This window comes from Haemaphysalis longicornis, unplaced genomic scaffold, assembly GCF_048455015.1.
Source record: "Haemaphysalis longicornis isolate Haplotype H1 unplaced genomic scaffold, Haemaphysalis longicornis Haplotype H1 scaffold_1, whole genome shotgun sequence".
Taxonomy (NCBI): Eukaryota; Metazoa; Arthropoda; class Arachnida; order Ixodida; family Ixodidae; genus Haemaphysalis; species Haemaphysalis longicornis.
In genome coordinates, this window is record NW_027526203.1 from 408,112,783 (window position 1) to 408,133,948 (window position 21,166).

At 49.1% G+C, this 21,166-nt stretch overlaps 1 protein-coding gene across 4 annotated transcripts in view; it reads right to left on the bottom strand.

Annotated features, from left to right (window-relative positions):
* Positions 1 to 21,166, bottom strand: part of LOC144155468 (puratrophin-1-like) — a 640,065-nt gene that overhangs the window by 458,449 nt on the left and 160,450 nt on the right. Inside the window, exon 1 of one of the 4 annotated variants that reach the window (XM_077686933.1) lies at positions 12,137 to 12,773. The exons of 2 other annotated variants lie outside the window; for them this stretch is intronic. In XM_077686933.1, coding sequence (XP_077543059.1) covers positions 12,137 to 12,154 — 18 coding nt within the window. In that variant the 5' untranslated portion in view covers positions 12,155 to 12,773. Of the gene's footprint in view, positions 1 to 12,136; positions 12,774 to 21,166 lie in introns of those variants that run through there. One more of the 4 variants, XM_077686934.1, reaches the window with a different exon arrangement.

Sequence of the window (21,166 nt, forward strand, 5' to 3'; positions counted from 1 at the left end):
CCGCGTTCCCCGTTGTTTGCACTTTCAAGGGGGAAAAGCCGGTCTCGCGTTAGACTCTGCACCCTGAGCATTGCGTACCCTGGAGACTCGGTACTGCGATGCACAGCCGCGTATTACAGCGTCTTTTCCCCGGTTCAACCATGCAGTGAACCGTGTATGCATGACATAAACTGGCGGCAAACATTGTCCTAAGCCAGAGGTGCCGAAGACTCCTACTTTGAGATTGGAAACAAAACCAAATAAATGCGGTTTTTGTTGCCAATCTCGAAAGATTGTAACGCTAAATTCACGTTGCAATCTTTTCCGTCGCCAAGTTTCCTTTGGCTGTGGTAGGCCCACAAGGAACAGCTGATGTGAAAAAGAATGCGGATGGCAGTAAGCGGAGACCATTAAAACAGCGTAACGGTAACAGGTTTTCTTGATTGAATGTTTTTACGGGGGGAGGGGGGAGTCAGGTAATTCTGCTCCCCTCCCTCGTGAAAGGAAGAGTAAACTGAATGAGGTGGCAGCACCGAAACCCTAGTTGTCCAACCTCACTTCGCCAAATAACTAAATGGACATGCTTCCCCCCATGCGATTGCTGTATCCTTATACTTGTACGTACCGGTCATTATGCCACAAAGTAGTCGAAATATTGTTCGAAGCAAACGGCGCTCCCTTCGTGGCAAATTTTCTTCTTGTTAACACACCGCATGAATTAAACATATAAAACTCATTCTGAACCATAAATCATTTAAGATTTCATTTCACAATTTAGCTACAGACTAGAGTCCTGGTTTATTTCTAAAACTCCAAGGAGAAAACACCAAGCGCCGTTCGTGACCGTTTCATGAACTAGCCTGATGATGCAGTCAGTTTAGTGCTATGTTAATCTTCAGAATTTCAATTTCTCATAGTACTAGTTAGTACAGACTGTTCATTCACGCAAAGTTTCTGTCAGCGCGAGCATGATTGAAGACCTTGAGATTCTGCCCTGCAGAAGCGCTAGCGAGTCGCCATAGTCAACGTCTACAAATCGGAAATGTCAGGAAAATTGCACTTTCGAATCCATGCTTCGCGTAAAATATTCACCGCGGAAACCCTAACAATAAAGCTCCCAACATAGGCTCACGCTGTGTGCTTAACTTGATAAAGGGACTTCTGCAATGTTTACCTAGAATATTAACAGCTGTGTCGCAGCAGAATATTTTATGAAATTGATCAGAATGAAATAAAATTCAACCTCTATTCCCTTTGCCAGGGCCGCAGAACCAGATGCCCGGTGCCTTGCAAGGAATCAGGTACCACAAAAAACCGATATGTTGTTGCATACACCAAGGCGCACCAGCAAATCCTTATTTGTACCCGTGATCAATAGAGTCCATTGCACAATCAAACGGAACAGGTAAAGGACACTAAGCTTTTACTATGCGCATTTCAGTGAAAACCCCCGTGGGTTTCATTTCATTTGAACGCGCCCCGGTTTCCCTACAACTTACACGAGCGTACGATTCGACTCCAAAATGGGATAGTAGGGAACGTGAATAAATTCTTGCGCATTACCGAAAGAGACGCAACCGTTATAACGAGGCTGAACAGGGGGTAAAGGTTTAGGTTGCGCACCAATCTTTAGCTACGATGATGGGGCTGCTGACAGTTTATATGAGCATGTCGAATCAGCGATGCATAGAGTATCAATGCAGAAGTGCACTGCAATGTAAGGTATCAAGGTAAGCAATGCAGCAGTGTATCGTTTATGCACGGTGATGGCAAACTAACGATTTCAAGAAAATAAAAAAAAAGGGTACAGGACGGGCGCAGACTCACAACTAGCTTTATTGAAAAAACGAAGATGAATATCTACCATGTTGGTTTTTTTTTTCTTTTCTTGAAATGCAGTACCAACTAGCCCAACAACGTGCTGTACGGAAACTAACGACACTCGTTGGATTTGCGGAAACATTTTTCTCTGAAGCGCACGGACTCCGCTGGCACCAGGTCAATTCTTTGTGCTGTCTTGTCAATACGAGTCAACAAATGATACCATGGGCTATCCGGCCCATCCCCACGACCACAATCACCCCATTTTTCCCTGCAGGATTAGGGTTAGAGTGAGAAAGCGCGTAAACTTTCAACAAGGAAACGAGGACAGGATTTTAGGGTATGCAGAACCAACTAGCACCCCCTTCTACCCAGGATGAAGAACTCTCCCAGCGACATCCAACTGCTCCTACCCTGTGCTGCCTGAAGGCATTCTTTGCCACCAGATTCCCCTATCTCCCCACTCCGTCGCGTTCTCGGCCTTCTCCTATCTGCTTGTGCCGCCTCTAAGTAGCTACTCTGTTACTCTGTTCTGTTAGCTGTTCTGTTATTCTGTTACCATTTTCGGAGGAGAAGATTCTGTGCCACTGGCCCTCTCTGTCATCCGCTCAGAAGGCGACTAAGGAACTTTTACGCTTTCTACGGGCGACGAACTTAAACACCAGACTATATACTGAACGCCTCCAGTGTCAATCAGTGTCAGTGCTTCAGCGCTGGGCATACGTGTCTACTGCAACTTTTCTTCATTTTTTATTTTCTCTTTTCTGCCTATTTTCCCTTTCCAACGTGCAGGATAGCAAACTAGGCTCTAGCCAGGTTAACTTTCCTGCCTTCCTTCTACACCCTTCCTTCCTTCCTGGTAGTCCAACGGTCGTGAGCTCTCCGCGTTACATGTCCAGCGTAACTACCCCACTCTTCCTCTTAATTTGAGCTATAGGACGCTTCCCCCACGAGTTCCTCCCTAATCAAATACGCGAATTTCCTACCTCTAATAGCTATTCTGTTCATTCTTTTCATGGCTAATTCGGCCGATCGAAGTTTTCTTTCAAGGTACTTTGTAAGTCCCCAGGTTTCTGCCCCACAAGTCATAACCTAGAATGTGCATTGGTTGCACACATTTCTCTTAAGTGACAGAGGTAACCTATACAGTGTACATTACGTGAGAATGTTTGCCGAATACTCTCCGGCCCACATTAATTCTACGCCTAATTTCCTCCCCGTGGTTCGGATCGGCCCTGACAACTTTTCCACTAGTGCTTCATTACCTAAGGCTAACGGGGGTGCATTCGGCATGTCTATTTAACATTACTTTCGCTTTTCTCAAATCTTTACCCGAACGACGAATAAAGCTTTCTGAGCACACTTCCTAAAGCACCATTTTCAATTCTTCACCCCGTTCACCGAACAAGACGATGTTGTCCACAAATCTCAATCAAGCTTTCAAAATGGTCTCACCAGGCGTGTTGTACACGATTTCTACGCCATATTACAACATCCCAGTATAATCAGCATAAGCAAGTTGCTTGAGGAGCCATTATTTCATCTTATTCTTGGCAATCAGGGGTGAGAGAAGTAGACAATCCTCACTCGGCGAAGAATCCACAACAGCCCACAATCACAAATAACTATAGAGAAACGCTATCTGGTATCTCACCAGCAAACGCTCACACACGAGATCAACACATATAAACTTAAGAAATTGTGAAAAACATCGGAGTCAAACTCATTAGGTGGTGTACAGACAAACTAGCCACACTGACGAAAACAAGTAATCCTACCTCTTAAATATTCCTAAATTTTAATTTGTTTTTATTTTATTTTTCGGAGAATCCGCTTAGAAACATCTTTGTGTTGTATGTCGCACTTGCTGTATTGGCTCCCTTTTCACAGGTTTATGTAGCATATTTATAATCGAGCAACCGTAATTTCGATAGTGTTAAATTGCCTTCTCTAAGTGACTTCTGGCTTTATTGAATATACCGTTTGACAGCGAGTGTTATTCGGAACGATTTGTGCTCACTGCACAGTTCAGGATACTCCAGGACGTCACCATGCATCCGGTGCTGACCCGACAATCTGCATCCATCTCAAGTAACCGCCTCAAGCTGTCTGGTAATACATAGTGGTTAATTTCGTCCACCACACCCATAAGCATTTATTTTGTGTTGTAGGTCTATATAGCACGCATAAATGCCGAATGATTGCGATCAAAGCGGAAACAGAGGCCAGTGACGAGGCTCAGCACGCTACATGATTTGACTTTAAAAAGGTAGTCCGCCTTGTAACACTACGGTATGCAAGCCAGTCGTTTTACATTGCGTGATGATCAATCGCACTTTTCGAGCCAAATTACAGTTCGGGTCTCGTTATTCGTGAAGTTCGATCCATTGGACACGCACAGAGACGGGTCATTCAAGGGATTTGTGGCGAAGCAGACCCACGAAAATTGTTTTATGATGTGCGACTCCTCACGGCTGCATTTATGCGACGGAGCGCATACCAGGACCCCCTAGTCAGCTGTCGCCCTTCTACGGGCTCTATAGAGGAAACCACTAAGCTACCCTTCTCGCCTGGGAGCGGACATTTGCTTGACTGGGCAGTGTCAGGACACTAAGCCCAACAAGCGAACTCTGCCTGCGTTTTACCACTTGCGGCGGCCGGAAGTGAGATTTATAGCACGGCTTTGGCGCGGGAACACTGCGTCAATATGTCGCGCAAGGCGAAAGCCACGACAAGGGACGGCGCTTCAGGGTGGCCGCGTGCCTGGCCGATAAAGGGCGGAAGTAGCTAGGTGCTTAGGGAGGCGCTTACCGCCATGCTAGGAAAGCGCGCATAAAAAGAAAAGCGCATGACGCGACTCTTATCTGTCTAAGGGGCACCCTGGAAGCTTTCAAGCGGGAAAAAAACAAGGGCGTACTAAGACCTGTGCTCTAGCTTTTCTATAAGGAAAGGAAGCAAACATCTTGCTTTTCTGGTATGACGCCCAATCGCCCTAAATATTGATTGGAAATTTGTTTTTTTTTCGTAGCTCTATCCCACTCATGTTTCCATCATAGCCGACGAAAATATCGACGCCCCCAGAGCAGTGTTACACTCTCCCCTCTCTGGCGGTCAAATTCGCGCGGTCATGCTGCCTTTCATGCGTGCTGAGCATCCTGATAGAGTGCGCCCAAGAATTTGATCGATGACCCGGCTTCTGAAAGTTAAGGTCCCAAACACGCTGCTTAGCATGCATCTCGCGTCGAGCGCAATGCACCGGAGAGGTTGCCCGAAGCAAATCGGTCGCTCGTTGCCCGCGGTACTATATACTGGCGCGCTTTTTTCCCCCAGTCGCCTGGTCGGGCCGCGCCAAGGAGGAGCGGCGGGTGGTGGTGGCCGCCACCGCCCACGCCGACCCGCGTTCTCTCGGCTGCGGCCTGGCGGGAAGGAGGGAAGAGTCCGGACCTCTGCCATTCATATTTCAAGTGGCCCGCTTTCGCGGGGGCGACCGGCCGGTGTGGGGAAGCGGGCGTTCTTTGTTTTTGCGCCGTCTCCTTGCGGCCGCCGACGCCGGGCCTGCGCGCATCTGGAGGGGTCCGCGCAGTGGCTTCCGGTGGGCGCCCCGCTTCCCGGCGACTGCGGTGACTGAATCACGAGCGCGAATTACGCGCGGTCCGCGGGTGCACGCCCCGAGCCGCCATTACGTGATGAGGGCGCAGATTAAAACAAAACGATCGTTACGATACTCGCGCCGCCCACCTCTTCCTGACGGCCGAATTGCGCTGCTGGGCTCGTGTGCGGCGAAGGCGGGGGATTGACGCTAGACAATGGAGCGGCGCGCGAAACGTTCGAAAACAATCGCCAAAAGCGCCCTGTTCTTTCGCGCCGTGAGAAGAGATGGAAGTCGTTGTTTAAACAATCGTCGGCGCGCGTACGCGGGGTGTACACTACGCGGAGAAGAAACTTCGTGCGCGCGTGCAGAGTGAACACATTGTCTAAAATAATTAACGCAGCGAATCCCGGGAGAGCCGTCGGGGCCACGGTAATAATTTTTTTCGGTGACCGAATTATTCCGCACGGCTTTGTAGGGAGATGCAAGAGAGGGCAAGGCGGATTAAGGGCTTTGGAAAAAAAAAATTCCTCGACAAATAGTTCGCCTTGTCGCATGTATAGGGGAAGTTTAAAAACACGTTTTAGAATTTCGCGATGGCCGTCCCGCTACGACGTACGAATCTGCAATTACCTTCAGCTTGGTTTTAGTCCCATGAGCTGTAAATCCAGGAGATATTACCACAGCGGCAACGACAAAAAAAATCAAGTTATCATGTTGCTCTTTATTGGGCAGTGTACTCCATACAGCCTAGTTTGGCCGAGGAGAGTGTCATAAAAATGGAATCGTGCGTTGACTGCCTGGGAGCACGTCGACACTGCACCCTTCTTGACGTCCACCCCGCGCGGGAGAGTGCTTCTCTAAGCACTATTTCGTTGACTGCGGGCTTCGCACGGCACCATGAACAATTACGTGCTTCATAGATTGATTAGGTCGACCGCCTCCAACTGATTCTGGGACACAGGTTAGCAACCTGCTACCTGCTGTTATTTGAAGTTATGTCGCAGAAACAGTCGCTGCTATCGCCTAAGATCCACACACGAAAAAAAAACCGTACGCAGCGTGGATTAAATGACAACGCAAACGTTTTTACGACACTGGGTCTTTGCGGGAGCAGAAATTCTGAGGACATTTTCTGCTCTCAGCCTGGATCAGCCGCTGGAGCAGGCCCTGCAGCCCTGCTTGTAGCGCATCCCCGCGTCCTTATTCCGGGGTGCCCGAAAAATTCATGTGCACAGTTTTGGTCTCAATCACTCATCGGGATGGAAAAATTAGCGTATTGATACTTACCGAAGAAATATCTATACGCGATTGAAGGATTGCGCTTGGGACGAAACCCAGACAGGGACTTGAAAGAAGAAAATAACACCTGTTTGTAAAACCATGTGCAGCTTTCCCGCTCATGGCAGTCCTTTCAACAGCGATTACTCCGTAGTTCTTCAGCGAAATGTAAAGTTATTTTGCGCAGCTAACATTGGGGGAGAAAACTTGGTAGGTTCCTGAGCCATGGAAACTGTCCCATAGAAATGCATGGGGAGTAAGATTTGACATAGAATTACACACAAAATATTCAGAATCCTGGAATGTTCTTTTAGTATTTTGGTGTTCACGTTTACTCCTTGCTTTATGGCAAATATCACTTTCGTGAAGTGGTTTTGCTAGGTTCCTGAGAGGTCGGAATTTTGAGCGAGAAAGCTGGGTATGCGTTAATGTGGAGGCATTTATGTGGAAAAAAGCAGACTTAACAAAAAGCGCACGCGTTCTTATTTCAAGCCCATCTCTGGGTGTAGCCACAAGCGCAATCCCTCAAACCACGCTCCACCAACCAGCCCGACACCAAACATTACTGAATAACTACATATATGCAAGGCGTACGTTTTTGGCGGCGCCAAAATTGATTTAAGCCATCTGGGTATAACGCAAAAGAACATACAAACGCCCGGATGATTTTTTTTTTTTCTCCGATCTGAACGCTGCAGCCGCGCCCGAGAACCGATGTCACCCTCAAAAGCAGCACGCGTGCAGCACGGCGGCACGCAACCACTAATTGTTTTCTTGCTGCATCATCAGCCATCCCATTTGCATGCATGCATATGACACCGCTATCAGCGGTCATTTTTTGTCACTACTCTGAAAATGCCTGCCTGCTGCTAAATAAAAAGTTTACATGAATGTCCGATTCTAGAAGTGCGCATCAGCCCACGCCATTCTAATCTCTGGTTTTTCTTCCAAATTTCAAAAGAAATAGAATGAGGAAGAGGAAAATACTCGCAGCTGAGTGCACCCCACAAAATCGGAGGGTGTGAGTTCAAATCATTGGTTCATTATTGGCTATTTCAACAAAATGATACCCGGATCTGCTGTTGTACCTTAAAACTGGACTTGGTTTTTTTTTTTTGTCTACGTTTGTGCGCGCTTGTATGAACTTACTCCGTGTTTGGGTTATATGCAAATTTAAAATAATTCTTCGTGATTGAAAGCTGATTCGAATCCCAAGCTCAAGCTATACGTATAATTTATCAAAACTGTAGTTGAAACATTCAATTCCATTTTCTTTTGCACTACACGGCGCAAGCAATACAGCTAGGCTGTTCTGCACTTTTATAGTTTAGTTCTGCGCTAATTTGTAGGGTGCATTTCAGTGTTTCTAATTCGAAAGCATTAAGTGGCTCATTAGACAACAGTCTTGCTCAGCGAGTCTGCAGAATACCTGCAAAAAATGCTTGAGGACCTAAATTCAGAAAAAAGAAAGCCGTGGGGCCAAAAAAAAATAAAAATAAAGCGCCCCCGTTCAGCATATGTAACGAAACGCTAGAAGTAGAAGATTATAACTACCTCGGTCGTCTGTGCTGATCCCAGCCACGACAGAAAAATCCGGCGCAGAATTGTCATGGACTGGTCTGCACTCGGCAAACACTCCCAAATAATTTAAAGTAAGCTACCTGCATCACTGATTAGGAGAATCTACAACCAGTGCGTTCTCCCGGTGATGACATATGCAGCGGAAACTTGGCACCTTACTAAACAGCTTGAAAGCAAACTTAGGTCGGGTCAGCGGGCCATGGAAAGAACAATGATAGGAGTAACGTTAAGGGAGGGGAAATGAGCTTCCTGGATCAGAGAACAAACTAGAGCAGAGGATATCATAGTTCAAATAAAGAAAACGAAATAAACTTGGTCTGGCCATGTAGATAGGCGAAGTGACAGCCGGTGGATTAAGCCCGAAGACGCGGGTTCCATTCTCGGCCGCGGCGGCCGCTTTTCTCATGGAGGCGAAAAGCAATAACGCCCGTGTGCGCGAGATTTCGGCGCACGCCAAAGACCACCAGGTGGGCAAAATTTACCCGGAGTCCTCAACTACTGCGCGCCTCATCGCCTGCGTTTCGTCGGCGCGCTAACCCTCCACCCCTCCCAAATAAATCAATCAAGCCGGTGGACTACCAGGGTGGCAGAGTGGATACCAAGAGACAGGTCTGCAAGAAGGGGAAGGGAAGGGGATGGCGAATGACTCGATGGAGGGACGAACAAAGGAATTTAGGAGGGAAAGAATGGACTCGTTAATTGGCGTATTCATGGGAGGTTGTGGCCGTTACTACACCAGGGTGGCCAATCATGCTCTGGTGAGGGAGTGCGTTGCCGGCAATGGTCGCCGGGGTCAGGCCGCACCCCAAGCCCCAATTCTGCAATTCCATCAATACGCGTTTTTTTTTTTCGGCGTCACAATTTAGGCCAAATTGTGACGCCGGATCACAACCATGAGGCAGAGATAATTCGAAGGATAAGAATGGGGTGGAGTGCATTCGGCAGGCATTCTCAGATAATGAATGGCAGCCTACCATTGTCCCTTAAGAAGAAAGTGTATGACAGCTGCATCTTACCGGTACTCACCTATGGGACAAAAACTTGCAGGCTCAGTAAGAGGGTTCAACCTAAACTGAGGACGACTCAGCGCGCAATGGAACGGAATATGATAGGTGTAACGGTAAGGGACAAGAAAAGAGCGGAGTGGGTCAGGTAACAAACGCTGTTAAGGACGTATTAGTAGAAATTAAGAAGAAATGGACGTGGTCAGGGCATGTAATGCGAAGGCAAGATAACCGTTGGTCATTAAGGGTAACAGAGTGGATCCGTAGAGAAGGCAAGCGTGGCAAGGGGCGGCAGAAAGTTAGATGGGCAGATGAGATGAAGAAATTTGCGGGGATAAATTGGTCGCAGTTAGCCCTGGACTGGGATATTTGGAGATTAATGGGAGAGGCCTTTGCCCTGCAGTGGGCGTAGATAGGCTGATGATGATGATGATGATGATGATGATGATGATGATGAACGGACTCGAGCGGCGAGGGACAGGGGCAGTTGGAGGTCGATGGGAGAGGCCTTCGTCCTGCAGTGGACGTGAGTATGATGATGATGATGATTAGGAGGAGGAGGAGGAGGATGAGGAGGAGGAGGAAAAGCTGCCATCCCAGAAACGAGGCCAATAATTTGCCACTGGCTGCGACGCGTTCCATAGCACGTGCCCCAGAAATAAAACACAACGAAAATGAGTGCGCACTGATAAGCACTGCATGGGAGCGCGAGAGGAAAAGACGGGGAGCGTGGCGGCGGCAGCTGTTCAGCCGCCGCTCTCCTCGCAGCGAGCTTCGCACTCCGGCCGCTTTGGCTCCCGTCGCCCAGAGGCGCAGCAGTCACTGGCGAGCCAGGGTGCTCTGCGGCGTTCAACTGGACACTCATCGGCGTTTAATGGGACGTTAACGCTCTCGAATTCACAACTCTCTATGGTTTCTCTATAGTTGTTGCATTGTGCAATTAGGAGTTTTTTGCAGCTTCCGTTTTGTGACGCGCACTACTCGCAGTGATTGCGTTTATGTATTCAGTTATAATCTTTAAGAACTTCTGCAACACTTTTTAATAGAAAATTCACTCGTGAACTTTTGAAAATACGACATAATAGAATTACTTTCAAGGCGGCTGAGAAACCTGTCCCCCGTTCCAATTTTTTATATACATACAAGCCCATTTGGCAATGTTTGCGTCATCGATCGCACCCGCCGCGGTGGCTCAGTGGCTAAGGCGTTGCGCTGCTGAGCACGAGGTCGCGGGTTCGATTCCCGGCCGCGGCGGCCGCTTTTCTGATGGAGGCGAAAAGCAAAAACGCCCGTGTGTACGAAATTTCGGCGCAAGTTAAAGATCCCCAGGGGGTCAAAATTAATCCGGAGCCCTCCACTACGGCGCGCCTCATCACCTGCGTTGCGTCGGCGCGTTAAACCCTAAAATCAATCAATCAATCAATCAAATCATTTCGAACGATGATACGTGGAAGAGAACATTCCGTTTCGGCACTCGTACTAGAAACTTCGGAAGAAATAACGCGCAAGTACGGAGACGGATCACTCCAGAACGTGTGCACGCACCGAACACACACAACAAGTACACAATTTTTAATCATCGTCAAGAAGCCAGTATACTGCAGAGGAAAGTATTATGAATAAAAGCAGCTGTGTAGCCCCCCCCCCTTCTCTAAAACAAAACAAAACAAAACAAAACACAACACAACACAACACACACAGACTCCTCAAACGATTTTCTGGGATCACTCTGTTTCGAAACCTGGTTACGGAGCAGTAAACAATACCATCCAACCCTTTCTTTGCCACGGCAGCCAAACACTCGGTCGAGGGTGGGCTTCGCATTGACTATTTGTCGTCTGCACGTTCGGAGACATGGCGTTGTTATATAACAGAGTTCCTTTGTGTGAAACGCTTACATAATTATGGCGCTACGTCGGTTACTTCCTAGACACATTTGTACACGTAAATAGTGACTTTTAAAGGCTGATTTTTACATAATTTCGAGGCCCTTCTCCAAGTGGTCCATGTCTATTCCGTGGTAGTCGCGAATAGAATTCATTTCTATGTCCCAGTGATGGAACCTAGGATGTATCTAGGTCCCATGGGACCCAGTGATGGGACCCAGTAATGGGACTGTTCGATCGTTTCGCGTGCTTCTCAGTGCAGGAGTTGGCCCCACGCTATGCCCGGAACAAATTTATTAAAACATAAAAAACTGCTCGAGAAATATTTTCCTTCAGACTACCTCTCAGTCGGAGATTTTCGGATAAACTCGAATCAATAAAAATCGCACCGGCGTAAGGTTTACACATTTTATTTATATCTAAGATGAAACTAATAAACCTAAATACAGCCTCTTATAATGCTTGATATGAACACTTTCGTCGCAATCATTAATGAACAAACTACAACCACTGCGGCTACTGCGGCCTTTTTTCGAATGGCGCGAAATCGAAACTTTCCCTGGCGAAAATCAAAAGATGCAGAACACCAGTCACGAGCAGTATAGATGACCTTCGCAGAAAAACAATGCAGCTTCGGAACGCTTTTCATGTCTATCAACTGTACAAAAGGTAACAATGATCTACCCGAAAAAGAAAAAAAAAAGAAAGCAGCTGTGTTGTGAGAAGGCGGATCCGGAAGACATGTCTGTGAATTTTGTTTTCGCTAACATATTCAGTTGACAATGGTAAGAAATAGGCAAATTTGCAAGACCCTGTCCTTTTAAGATAGGTCGTTAAATCATTTAGAAGACCGCTAACAGAGTCTCAAACAAATACAAACAAAGCAAAAGGCTCGAAGGTGCGCTACCTTTTGCTTTGTTGGTGTGAACACGCTCGACTTTTCGTTTTGTTGTCCCCTAATGGTGAGATAACACACGGTTCCAAAATGTACGTACCACTTCTGCCGCCATCATCTTGGTTCGTTGCTTAGAAGAAAGTTTCCATGTGTTTCCAAAGCACGCACAGTTCGCAGTGGGCTCCGACCAACAGGCGAATAGTTTCGCACAGCGGAGGAACTTGAGGTTCCCAGTGGGACAGACCCGGGACGAACGGTCAGCCAGCTCTGAACGGTGGTGCAGGTCGCGTCGCAAAGCGGTCACCAAAGATTTCGCGCAGAAACAAGGCCACACTTTTACACGACACAAGCGAATGCAATCTTATCACTCATCCGCGTGAGCTGTCGGTCTCGTGCGTCCAAGACAAAGCCGCTTGGAAGGCGACACAACAGTCAAAAGATGCTCGCACGGAGCGCGCTGACAAGTGGCTGCGGGGAAAGTCCACCGGCGCGCGGGGACCGCCGTGAGCGCTCACCTAACCTCCTGTCGCAGGTTGTCACGTCACAGCGTTCAGCACATGATCGTGCGCGTAGGAAGCTCCGAGGACAGCGCGCCGTCAACGCAACGACGAAGAGGACGCACGCGACGATGCTCGCGGCGAGACCGTTACTCCGCGAATGGCTCCCGCGCCGCCGGGGACCGCTGCAGAAACATTTCACTTTCAGTTTCGGATCGTGGAAAGGAGAACGCTCGACGAAGGAGAGAAGGTCAGCCGCTGTGATCGGGAACGCCGGGTGGAGTAGAGTATATCACGCCGAAGGCCCCTATCGGACCGGCCCGTCGTTCCAGCCGTCGCCGCACTCGAAGTGGGCGCGCTGCGAACGCCTTCCTTTTGCCCTTCCGTTCTTTTTTTCTCTCGCGCGCACGCGCTGTGTTGTGCTTGGGCCGCAGCATCGAAAGAAAAGCGCAAGCGAGAAAGCCGGAACCGGGATGAGGAAGAGCAGGTGATGGTGCCGGCAGAGGGGCGCCCTTCTCAGTGTTTGCAGCACTGGGCGCGGGTCGCCGGCGCGGGGTCCGCGCATTGGCGGACCCGCCAATCGGCGCCGGCGGTGCGGCGAACTCGAGGAGAAAAGGTAAATCGAGAGACAAAAGCAAAACTGCACCATTTTTGCGAACCATAGCTCGCTGTTGAAAGAGACAGCTGGAAGAGACCGCGGAAAAGGTGAGGAAGAGGGGAGCGGCAGTACACATCACACATGGTGCCACGCCGCGAAGCCGGCAGCCCTCAAGCCCGAGGCGCACTCAATATTTTACACGTTCGGGTTTACCCTTCGCGCGACCCCTCGCGCCGCTCGTTTCGTAACGCGCGGACACTAAGCACGGTGGGAATGGGATTTCAGCACCAAATCTGTTCCCTGTCACAGCTTCCTTTCTACTCTTCTGTTTCCAATGACGACGGGGAGGGCGTTAATAATTCCTGCACAGCATGAACCACCAGCGCCATAGCCATGCATTATGTCACATTTGTGATCACCGCCAGCGTCTGCGTTTCCACCGAAAGCCTCCCCCGCGTTATCCTCGTTTTTGGATTTTTTTTCTTAGCCTAATACAACCACAAAAAAACAACAGTGTTTCACGCGTAACCACTGTGACAAGCGAGAAGCTAGGTAAAGCGAAAATACCCATGAGGGAAGGTGGATTCGAATAATTTTATAGTACGAACACCCCAAAGTGAACTTCAGACAAAGCAAGAGCAAATGCAGTGCTATTCTGTGCTTTAAGAAAACAACGCGCATCAGTTTTGTGTGGCAGGTTTTGGCGCACTTCAAACAGCCCAGAGTGATATAAATTAATTCGCAGCCCTCCAGTATGGCAGGTCTCATAGCTCCCCTTAGATCAGGCGCATAAAAGCACAGCTGAAACCTTTCTTTTTTTTTTTTTTTAATTGCGAAGCTCCCCTGACGCCAATAGTTAATACAATGAGAATGACTCTCCCGCTTTCGCCGCTTCTGCTTTACTCGCCAGCGGCCGAGCAGTAACCAGCCATCCATATATTGAAATATTATTGAAAAATCATAAATTGAAATAAAGGCAAACTCAGCGATGTGGTTCGAACGTCTCAGGTTTGTGGTCACCGTGCGCGCGTAAGAGCAAACTTGGTTCGCATAATTAGTGCTTATCTGAACTCGCTATATTTTTTTTTTCTTTCTTCTGACGTGGAAAAACTGGTGAGCAACACGAGACCTTTAGGTCTAGTTCCCGCCGGAGTTCTTTCTGCGTGAATATGAAAACTAAATACCGCCAAAAAACTTTTACTGTTCTTTTAGTGTTTGCTAAACTAAAGTATATTTCTCTATAAACAAACGGCATTAATAAACACGCAAAAAGAAACTTTACCAATTGTTAGCACCAGCGGCAAACATACACGTAAAGACTGTTTAGCAGCTTGGGCACATTTTACAGCACGTAAGTACATAATCGAGGTTGTCCATGTCATTCTCACTAAAAACATAAATCGAATTTCTTTGTGATAGATGAAAATTACAGCACCTATAATAAAGATACACTCTAAAACATCGATTGCCGGACTGAAATTAAAGACTCTGTCGCGTGCCGTCCGCATTAAAGGCGCTGCTGTCGTGACCGACGGCACCACCACCAATAACTCACAATAGGCGGTTTGCGTCGTTTAAATGTGGTCAAGTCATCTAGGTTGAGTGTAAATCGCTAAAAAATAAATTAAGAAAAAAGGCGCCGTCACGCACGGTCTGCACAAGTCGTGCAGCTGACGTCCCAGCCAGGTGGCCCACAGCGGCAGCGCCAGTAACGTACTCCGCACCAGTTAGAACGAGGGCGCTTACTTTAAATATTCCACAATAACCACCACGGATAATTGCGTTTCTGTCGAAAGTGCTCTCAGCACAACGATAAGCCGTTTCGCGATGCCCCTGAGCTAGAATTTATAGCACAGTCTGAAGCCCACTGCATTCTTAAGTTGCCTTTTACGCTGAATTGACTTTTTGTTTGTTTTGTTTTGCTTTGCTCTTCTTCCTCTTTTCACGTTCCCCCTCTCCCCTTGGTGGAAGAGGGTCCGGCCACCCCCGAAACCAAATCCTGCGCACGCCAGTGCGCCACACCGTTGAGCGGTTGTTTTCCTCGCAGTGCGTCCATTCGCTAGGTGCAAAGATGCCTGGACGTAAGTCGACGTAACTGGAGGCTCGCGAGAATAAACTCGTGCTAGTTATGGCAAACTTGCATGTGTTACCAAGCCAGACAATCAGTCACAGCGAATATTTCTACTTGATCCCCGAGCAACCACCTCAACGAACGTTTCTAATTTTTTTCTCAAAAACCTCGCTGCTTATTTACACCCATATACAGCTGCTTAGCCTACTTTATATTCCGTGCGCACTTTCCCACTTTCGTAATGCGCCTGTCATAGGCTGCTTTCGCTGGAGTATCTCTCACTTATGTTACTTATAATTGAGGCGATGCCAATCTCGTCACGTCTGCAAGCCTCAAAGAGAAATTTTGCTTCGTTCTCTGTGTTAGCTCAGGCTAAGATTGGATTCGCACCGTTTTACCCGGATGTTGGCAGTGCCGCCTGCTTCGCAGCGACCACCTATGCAGATTTCGAGCGAGCAGCGGGAGCAAGCAAAAGCGGAACGCTCAGCCAGATGCCCGGAGTAGCAAATCGAAGCCCATCAAGGTTTCCGGCACGGTGACATTTGGCAGATAGCCCACTTCGAACGGCGCCCTAGCGCGGTGGCTGGAAGAGCGCCTAATCCGCGTAGTAAAAGAAGAGCCGAAGGGTCAAGCGGAAGAAGGGGACCTCGGGGAATCTAGATCGACCTTACCGCCTTCGCAAAGGCACACACACACACACGCTCATATTCGACGAAGCCGAAATTGAGGTCGCGCAAAAAAACAAAGACCAACAAAGGAAAGGACGCGCCAGGGGAGCCGCCACGCGCGGTGTCCCCCCGTCCGCTCGGAGAATCCCTTTCCTGCGTCGTCGTCGGTCTTGCCGCCGTTCTAGGCTGCAACCTTCCCCCGGCGGCGGCCGTAGGCTCCTGGGCCCGGTTACGTGTCTATCTCAGCCGGGGTCGTGAGAACGCGCCGCTGCCTCCAGTGGGGCTGGGTGTAGCCGTAACCCTTTTGCTGTTTTTCGTTGCGCCGGAGGGGGGCGCTTCCTCCCCCGGCGCGCGGGCGGCACATCTTGTAGCGACGCTGAGAGGAGTGGTGGTACCGTTGTCTCGTTGGCTCAGCACACAGCGCGCCAGCTAAAAGGGTCACCCCTGACCTTGGCGAGCGAGGAGGCGCCGCGCTGAGCTCCGTATCCGGAAGCTATGGCAAGCAGATTCGCGCAGAAAGAGGTTAACAACCCTCGGCGAGAAGGGCCCGCCGCTGGAGCCGCCGCCTGTGGCGTTCAACCTGACTGGCGTCGAGAGGGCGTTGAGCGCATCGCCGCCGACGGCAGCGCTCGAGTGCTCGCCAAATGTCCAGTGACGAATTGGGGTGACCCGGCAACGAGTTTCGCCTTTTGCGCGGGCAGCCTAGCGGCCTTGGCACACACACACACACACACAAAAAATGACAAGCGCGGTAAGGTCAAAACGAGCGTCAAAACGAGCCCCGAACCCGTCACACACGGGTCCGTTGTATCTCGTACTCTGTCATCCCGGGTGACCCGGCCGGACAAGGGTTTCCCGCTTGCCGCCACCTTGATGAACAACTCCCGCGTAGGTGATGGGAAATCCGTGGCACTTGGTCACCTTCCAGCAACAATTATGTGTTAATGAGCCATGTAGTGTTCCAAATCTCCGAGCACGCGAGAGCGAAAGTAGGCAACGGCATTTTGCGGAAAGTGGAGTTTGAACGTCGCGCATAGCACGATTTATGGATGCCGGTACTGGATTAACACCCTCCTATCCGCTTCACGCTGATACTAAAGAGAGTCAGGTCGAGAAGCAACGAGCTGGCACACGACAGAAAAAAGTGCTTCCTTTACGCCCGAAGGAATTGATCAGGTGAAAGGGATAAGATCATCGAGTATACTCGGCGCAGTACCTGATGTATACTGCCGCATGCGTACACTATTGCAGAAACCACTTTCGCTCGTAAAAGGGGGACATAAAATTGAACTACCACGAGCTAAAACTGATTTAAGGCCATCGGCGCAGTCATGTGCCTTCTGGCGCACTTGTCGTGAAGATAATGATATGAGGTATACATTACAGCCGTATATAAAGAATAATCCAGAGACATCATTAAACGGACAAACCACGGTAGATGTGAAAGGACGTTAGCCATCCTCTAAAGCCTGTATGATTGCCCCGGTTCTAAACGAGAAAAGGGACGCGGGTTCAGATGGAGGCGAAAAAAAAAAAAAAACGCCCCTGTGTCGAGATTTCGGCGAACGTTGATTGATTGATTGATTGTGGGGTTTACCGCGTCGACGCTTCACAGGCGATGAGGCGCGCCGTAGTGAAGGGCTCCCGATTAATTTGGACCACCTGGGGACCTTTAACGTGCGCCGAAATCTCGAACACACGGGCGTTTTAGTGCGAAGCAGTATATGTCTCAACCCCCTCCCACCAGAGTTTTCATTCCGGTGAAGCCGATTTACTCGGCGCCACTTCTATGCTCCTCCCCGCCACCATCGACCCCTTTTCCCAACTGTTATAGCCTCGCCACAACCGACGTCTCTTTCAACAGTTGCATATAAGGCTGATAACGGCGGTAGCACCATTAAAAGATGATTGTGGAGAATCAACAGAAGCGCGAATGGGCGTCAGAACGACCTAGCCGCTGCCACCGAACATGTAGCCGCCAACGTTGCTGCCTGAATTTTCGCCGGTGTATTTCACGCCTAGGCACACGCCAATCACCAGTTGCCGGTTAGTGCGTGCACGGTTTGGGGGTGTGGGGGTGAAAGGAGGGGTAGCGTACTCGTAGCTACGCTTCATGCACGTACCGATGGCGCGCCCTTCGTGCTGGTGGGAGATTTAAACACGAAGTGGCAAAACTCAATGCGGCCTATCAGCTGTCCTCCGTGATCGAGCGTTTTGGGTGTGGGTCGGTGTGTAACAGTGTCAGTAAACTGCCTATGACGCGGGAAGAGAAACGGACATTTTTGACCGATAAAATCTTCCAAGTTTTAACTCGCTATAGGACAGACGCATGTCATTTGCTCTGAGGAAGAAGAGCGGGAATTGAAGGAGCATCGGACCACACAGAAGCGCGAATGGGCGCGACAACAACAAAAAGCCGTGGCCGCCACAAGTGCTCGCTCGCCGAGTAGCTGCATTATTAGCTTGAAGGGCTTTCAGAGCGACACTTTCGCCAGAGTCTTTCACATACTCATGCGCACATCACCGGTTGCCCGTTTATGCTTGCACAAGCGGGGAGTGAAAAAATAGGGGGGGGGGGGGGGGGCATTCACGCACAGCTATAGGATTCACGTCTTCACTGATGACCGTTAGGCTGGCGGGGGAGGTTTAAACTAGGACGTGAAGCGGCCCATAGCGACCTGTCCGGTGTCCGTCTGTCGAGCGCAGTGGTTTGGTGTGTTACACCAACGCCGCCTGTATGTGGCGTTGGTACCACAGACAGTGAGATGCCCCCGACCCTATGTTTGTGTGCTAGAGTAAAGCTCGAGTTCATCCAAGTTCCACTCAGCTAATTGACGGGGAAGTATGCAGAATCGCAAATTACACAGAATAGTTTCGTTTCGAGCACTCCGCGGAGTGCTGAGCACGAGGTCGCGGGTTCGATTCCTGGCCGCGGCGGCCGCTTTTCTGATGGAGGCGAAAAGCAAAAACACCGGTGTGGACGAGATTTCGGCGCACGTTAAAGATCCCCAGGTGGTCAAAATTAATCCGTAGCCCTCCACTACGGCGCGTCTCATCGCCTGCGTTGCGTCGGCGCGTTAAACGCTACAATCAATCAATCAAAGCACTCCGCGGACTGCGTCCAGCTTCGGAGGTTTGCCTTCTTCACAGAGTGGAAGGGAACTTTTTTTTTTTTGCTTCCCGCCTCCATCAGAAAAGCGGCCGCCGCGGCTGGGAATCGAACCCGGGTCCTTGTGCTGAGCAGCAGAACGCCTTAGGCACTGAGCCACCGCAGCGGGTGGCGAACGTTAAAGATCCCCAGATGGCGTAAATGAATCCGGAGCCCTCCACTACGGCGCGCCTCAGCAGCTTCGGCGCTTCAAACCCCATAATCAATAAACAAGAAAGGAAGCGTCGGTTTCATACACACTCGCAAACAAATCCGACGGTACTCTACGTTCTCATGTACAGCCGTCGCTGCCGTCATTTGCAGCGGTAATCGTTTTTAGTGTCAAAGCCTTATTAGGCTACCTGTGCCAGTTCAACGGAAAATTTTTGAAACTTGTGTCGAAAACCCGGTTTTGTGAATCCTCATTTATGAAGCCGCTTTCGTGAAACCTGCCACTTCCTACGTTTAGCAATTTAGCGTTCCCTCTAACACCAAAGAAACGCCATTTCAGTACGCGTTGTAGTTCCAGAACAAGAAAATTTCCCAGACTTTTGCAGGGATAAACCACATTGACCCTAGCTATCCACGAAAAAGCCCGATCCGGCGCAGTCGGCAGCCACTGGATAACTGCCACAGGGTGACCATCTGGTTGTCATGCAGTAGAACGCTAAGTGTTTGCAAAAACCCCAGCGTGCAGAAGCGTTTCGCCATGCTTTTTATGTACGTAGTTTGCGCACTGTTCGCTACCATAATCCAGATTACCGACGTTTAGTTCCTAGATGGGGCAAGCCCGGCCATTCCTGTACACTCCCAGTGTCATCTACTCGTTCGCTTGGAACCCTCCTATTCCCTCGAGCAACTGCTAACAGTTGATTGATTGATTGTGGGGTTTAACGCGCCGACGCAACGCAGGCGATGAGGCGCGCCGTAGTGGAGGGCTCCGGATTAATTTTGACCACCTGGGGATCTTTATCGTGCGCCGAAATCTCGTACACACGGGCGTTTTTGCTTTTCGCCTCCATCAGAAAAGCGGCCGCCGCGGCCGGGAATCGAACCCAACTGCTAACAGTACTCCTCTGTTCAGCATTAGAAGCCACCCCACAATTTATTTTTGCTGATTAAAGTTTCTTATTCTCCCTCTTCTGTAGCTTAGCGTGGAATCGAGGGTTTTGATGCGAACGCTATGGCATTGGGCCCCAGCAATGCAATAATTTTTTGCCGAGACCCGTGATTTCTTTTTTGTCAATTTTACGAATTATTTTCGTAAATAAAGGTAGTTTGGTATCTTTTTTCACAGTCTATAGATGCCTTGCAAAGGGGTTTAGTGTATTCTGCGAATTTTTCTATCACTTGATTGAAAACATGGATGTGATCCATGGTTGAGTACCCTTTCCTAAACCCAGCCTGCTAGTTCTTGGAAATCCAAGCTGTCACCTACGCGGCTAACTACAACTTTGGTAAACAGCTTGTAAACAATTGAGAGTAGGCTGATTGGTCTAATTCTTGAGGTACTTGGGATCTCCCTTTTTATGAATCAGAATAATGTTGGCGGTTTTCCAGGCTTAGGGCACATTTTGAGTCCTTAACCATTCTGAAAATAGTACAGCAAGCTTTTCCAGTGCAATATCTCCTCCCTCCTTCAGAAGATTCACGGTTATGCCGTCGTCACCCGCAGTTTTTCGTCTTTTTACACCTTTGAGGGCCTTTCCTACCTTCTCTTTAGTTACTAGTGGGACATCGCAAGTTGAGCTTGTACTCTCAGTAGTTTCCCCTCGCTGGCATACAGCCTGGTGTAGAATCGTTCCACCTTTATTATCTCGTCCAAGTTGTGGGTAATGTTACCCTGCTCGTCCCTGAGTGCGTACATCCTGTTTTTGCCGATGGCTAGCTTTCTCTCAGTTACTTTCAAGTTTCCACCTATTTGCAGCGTTTCCTCGATCACTGCCATGCTATATGCACGAATCGTTTGTTTTACTTCTGCTAATCAGTTTCGACAGCTCGGCTAATTCAATCTGATCTGCCGTAGTTGACACTTTCATGTTCTTACGTTTGGCAATTAGTTCCTTCGTTTTCTTAGTTTTCCAGTCTGTTCCCTACAAGTTGCTTCTCCCACAGCTGCTGCTGATTCACTGATTGCCGATCTTAGGT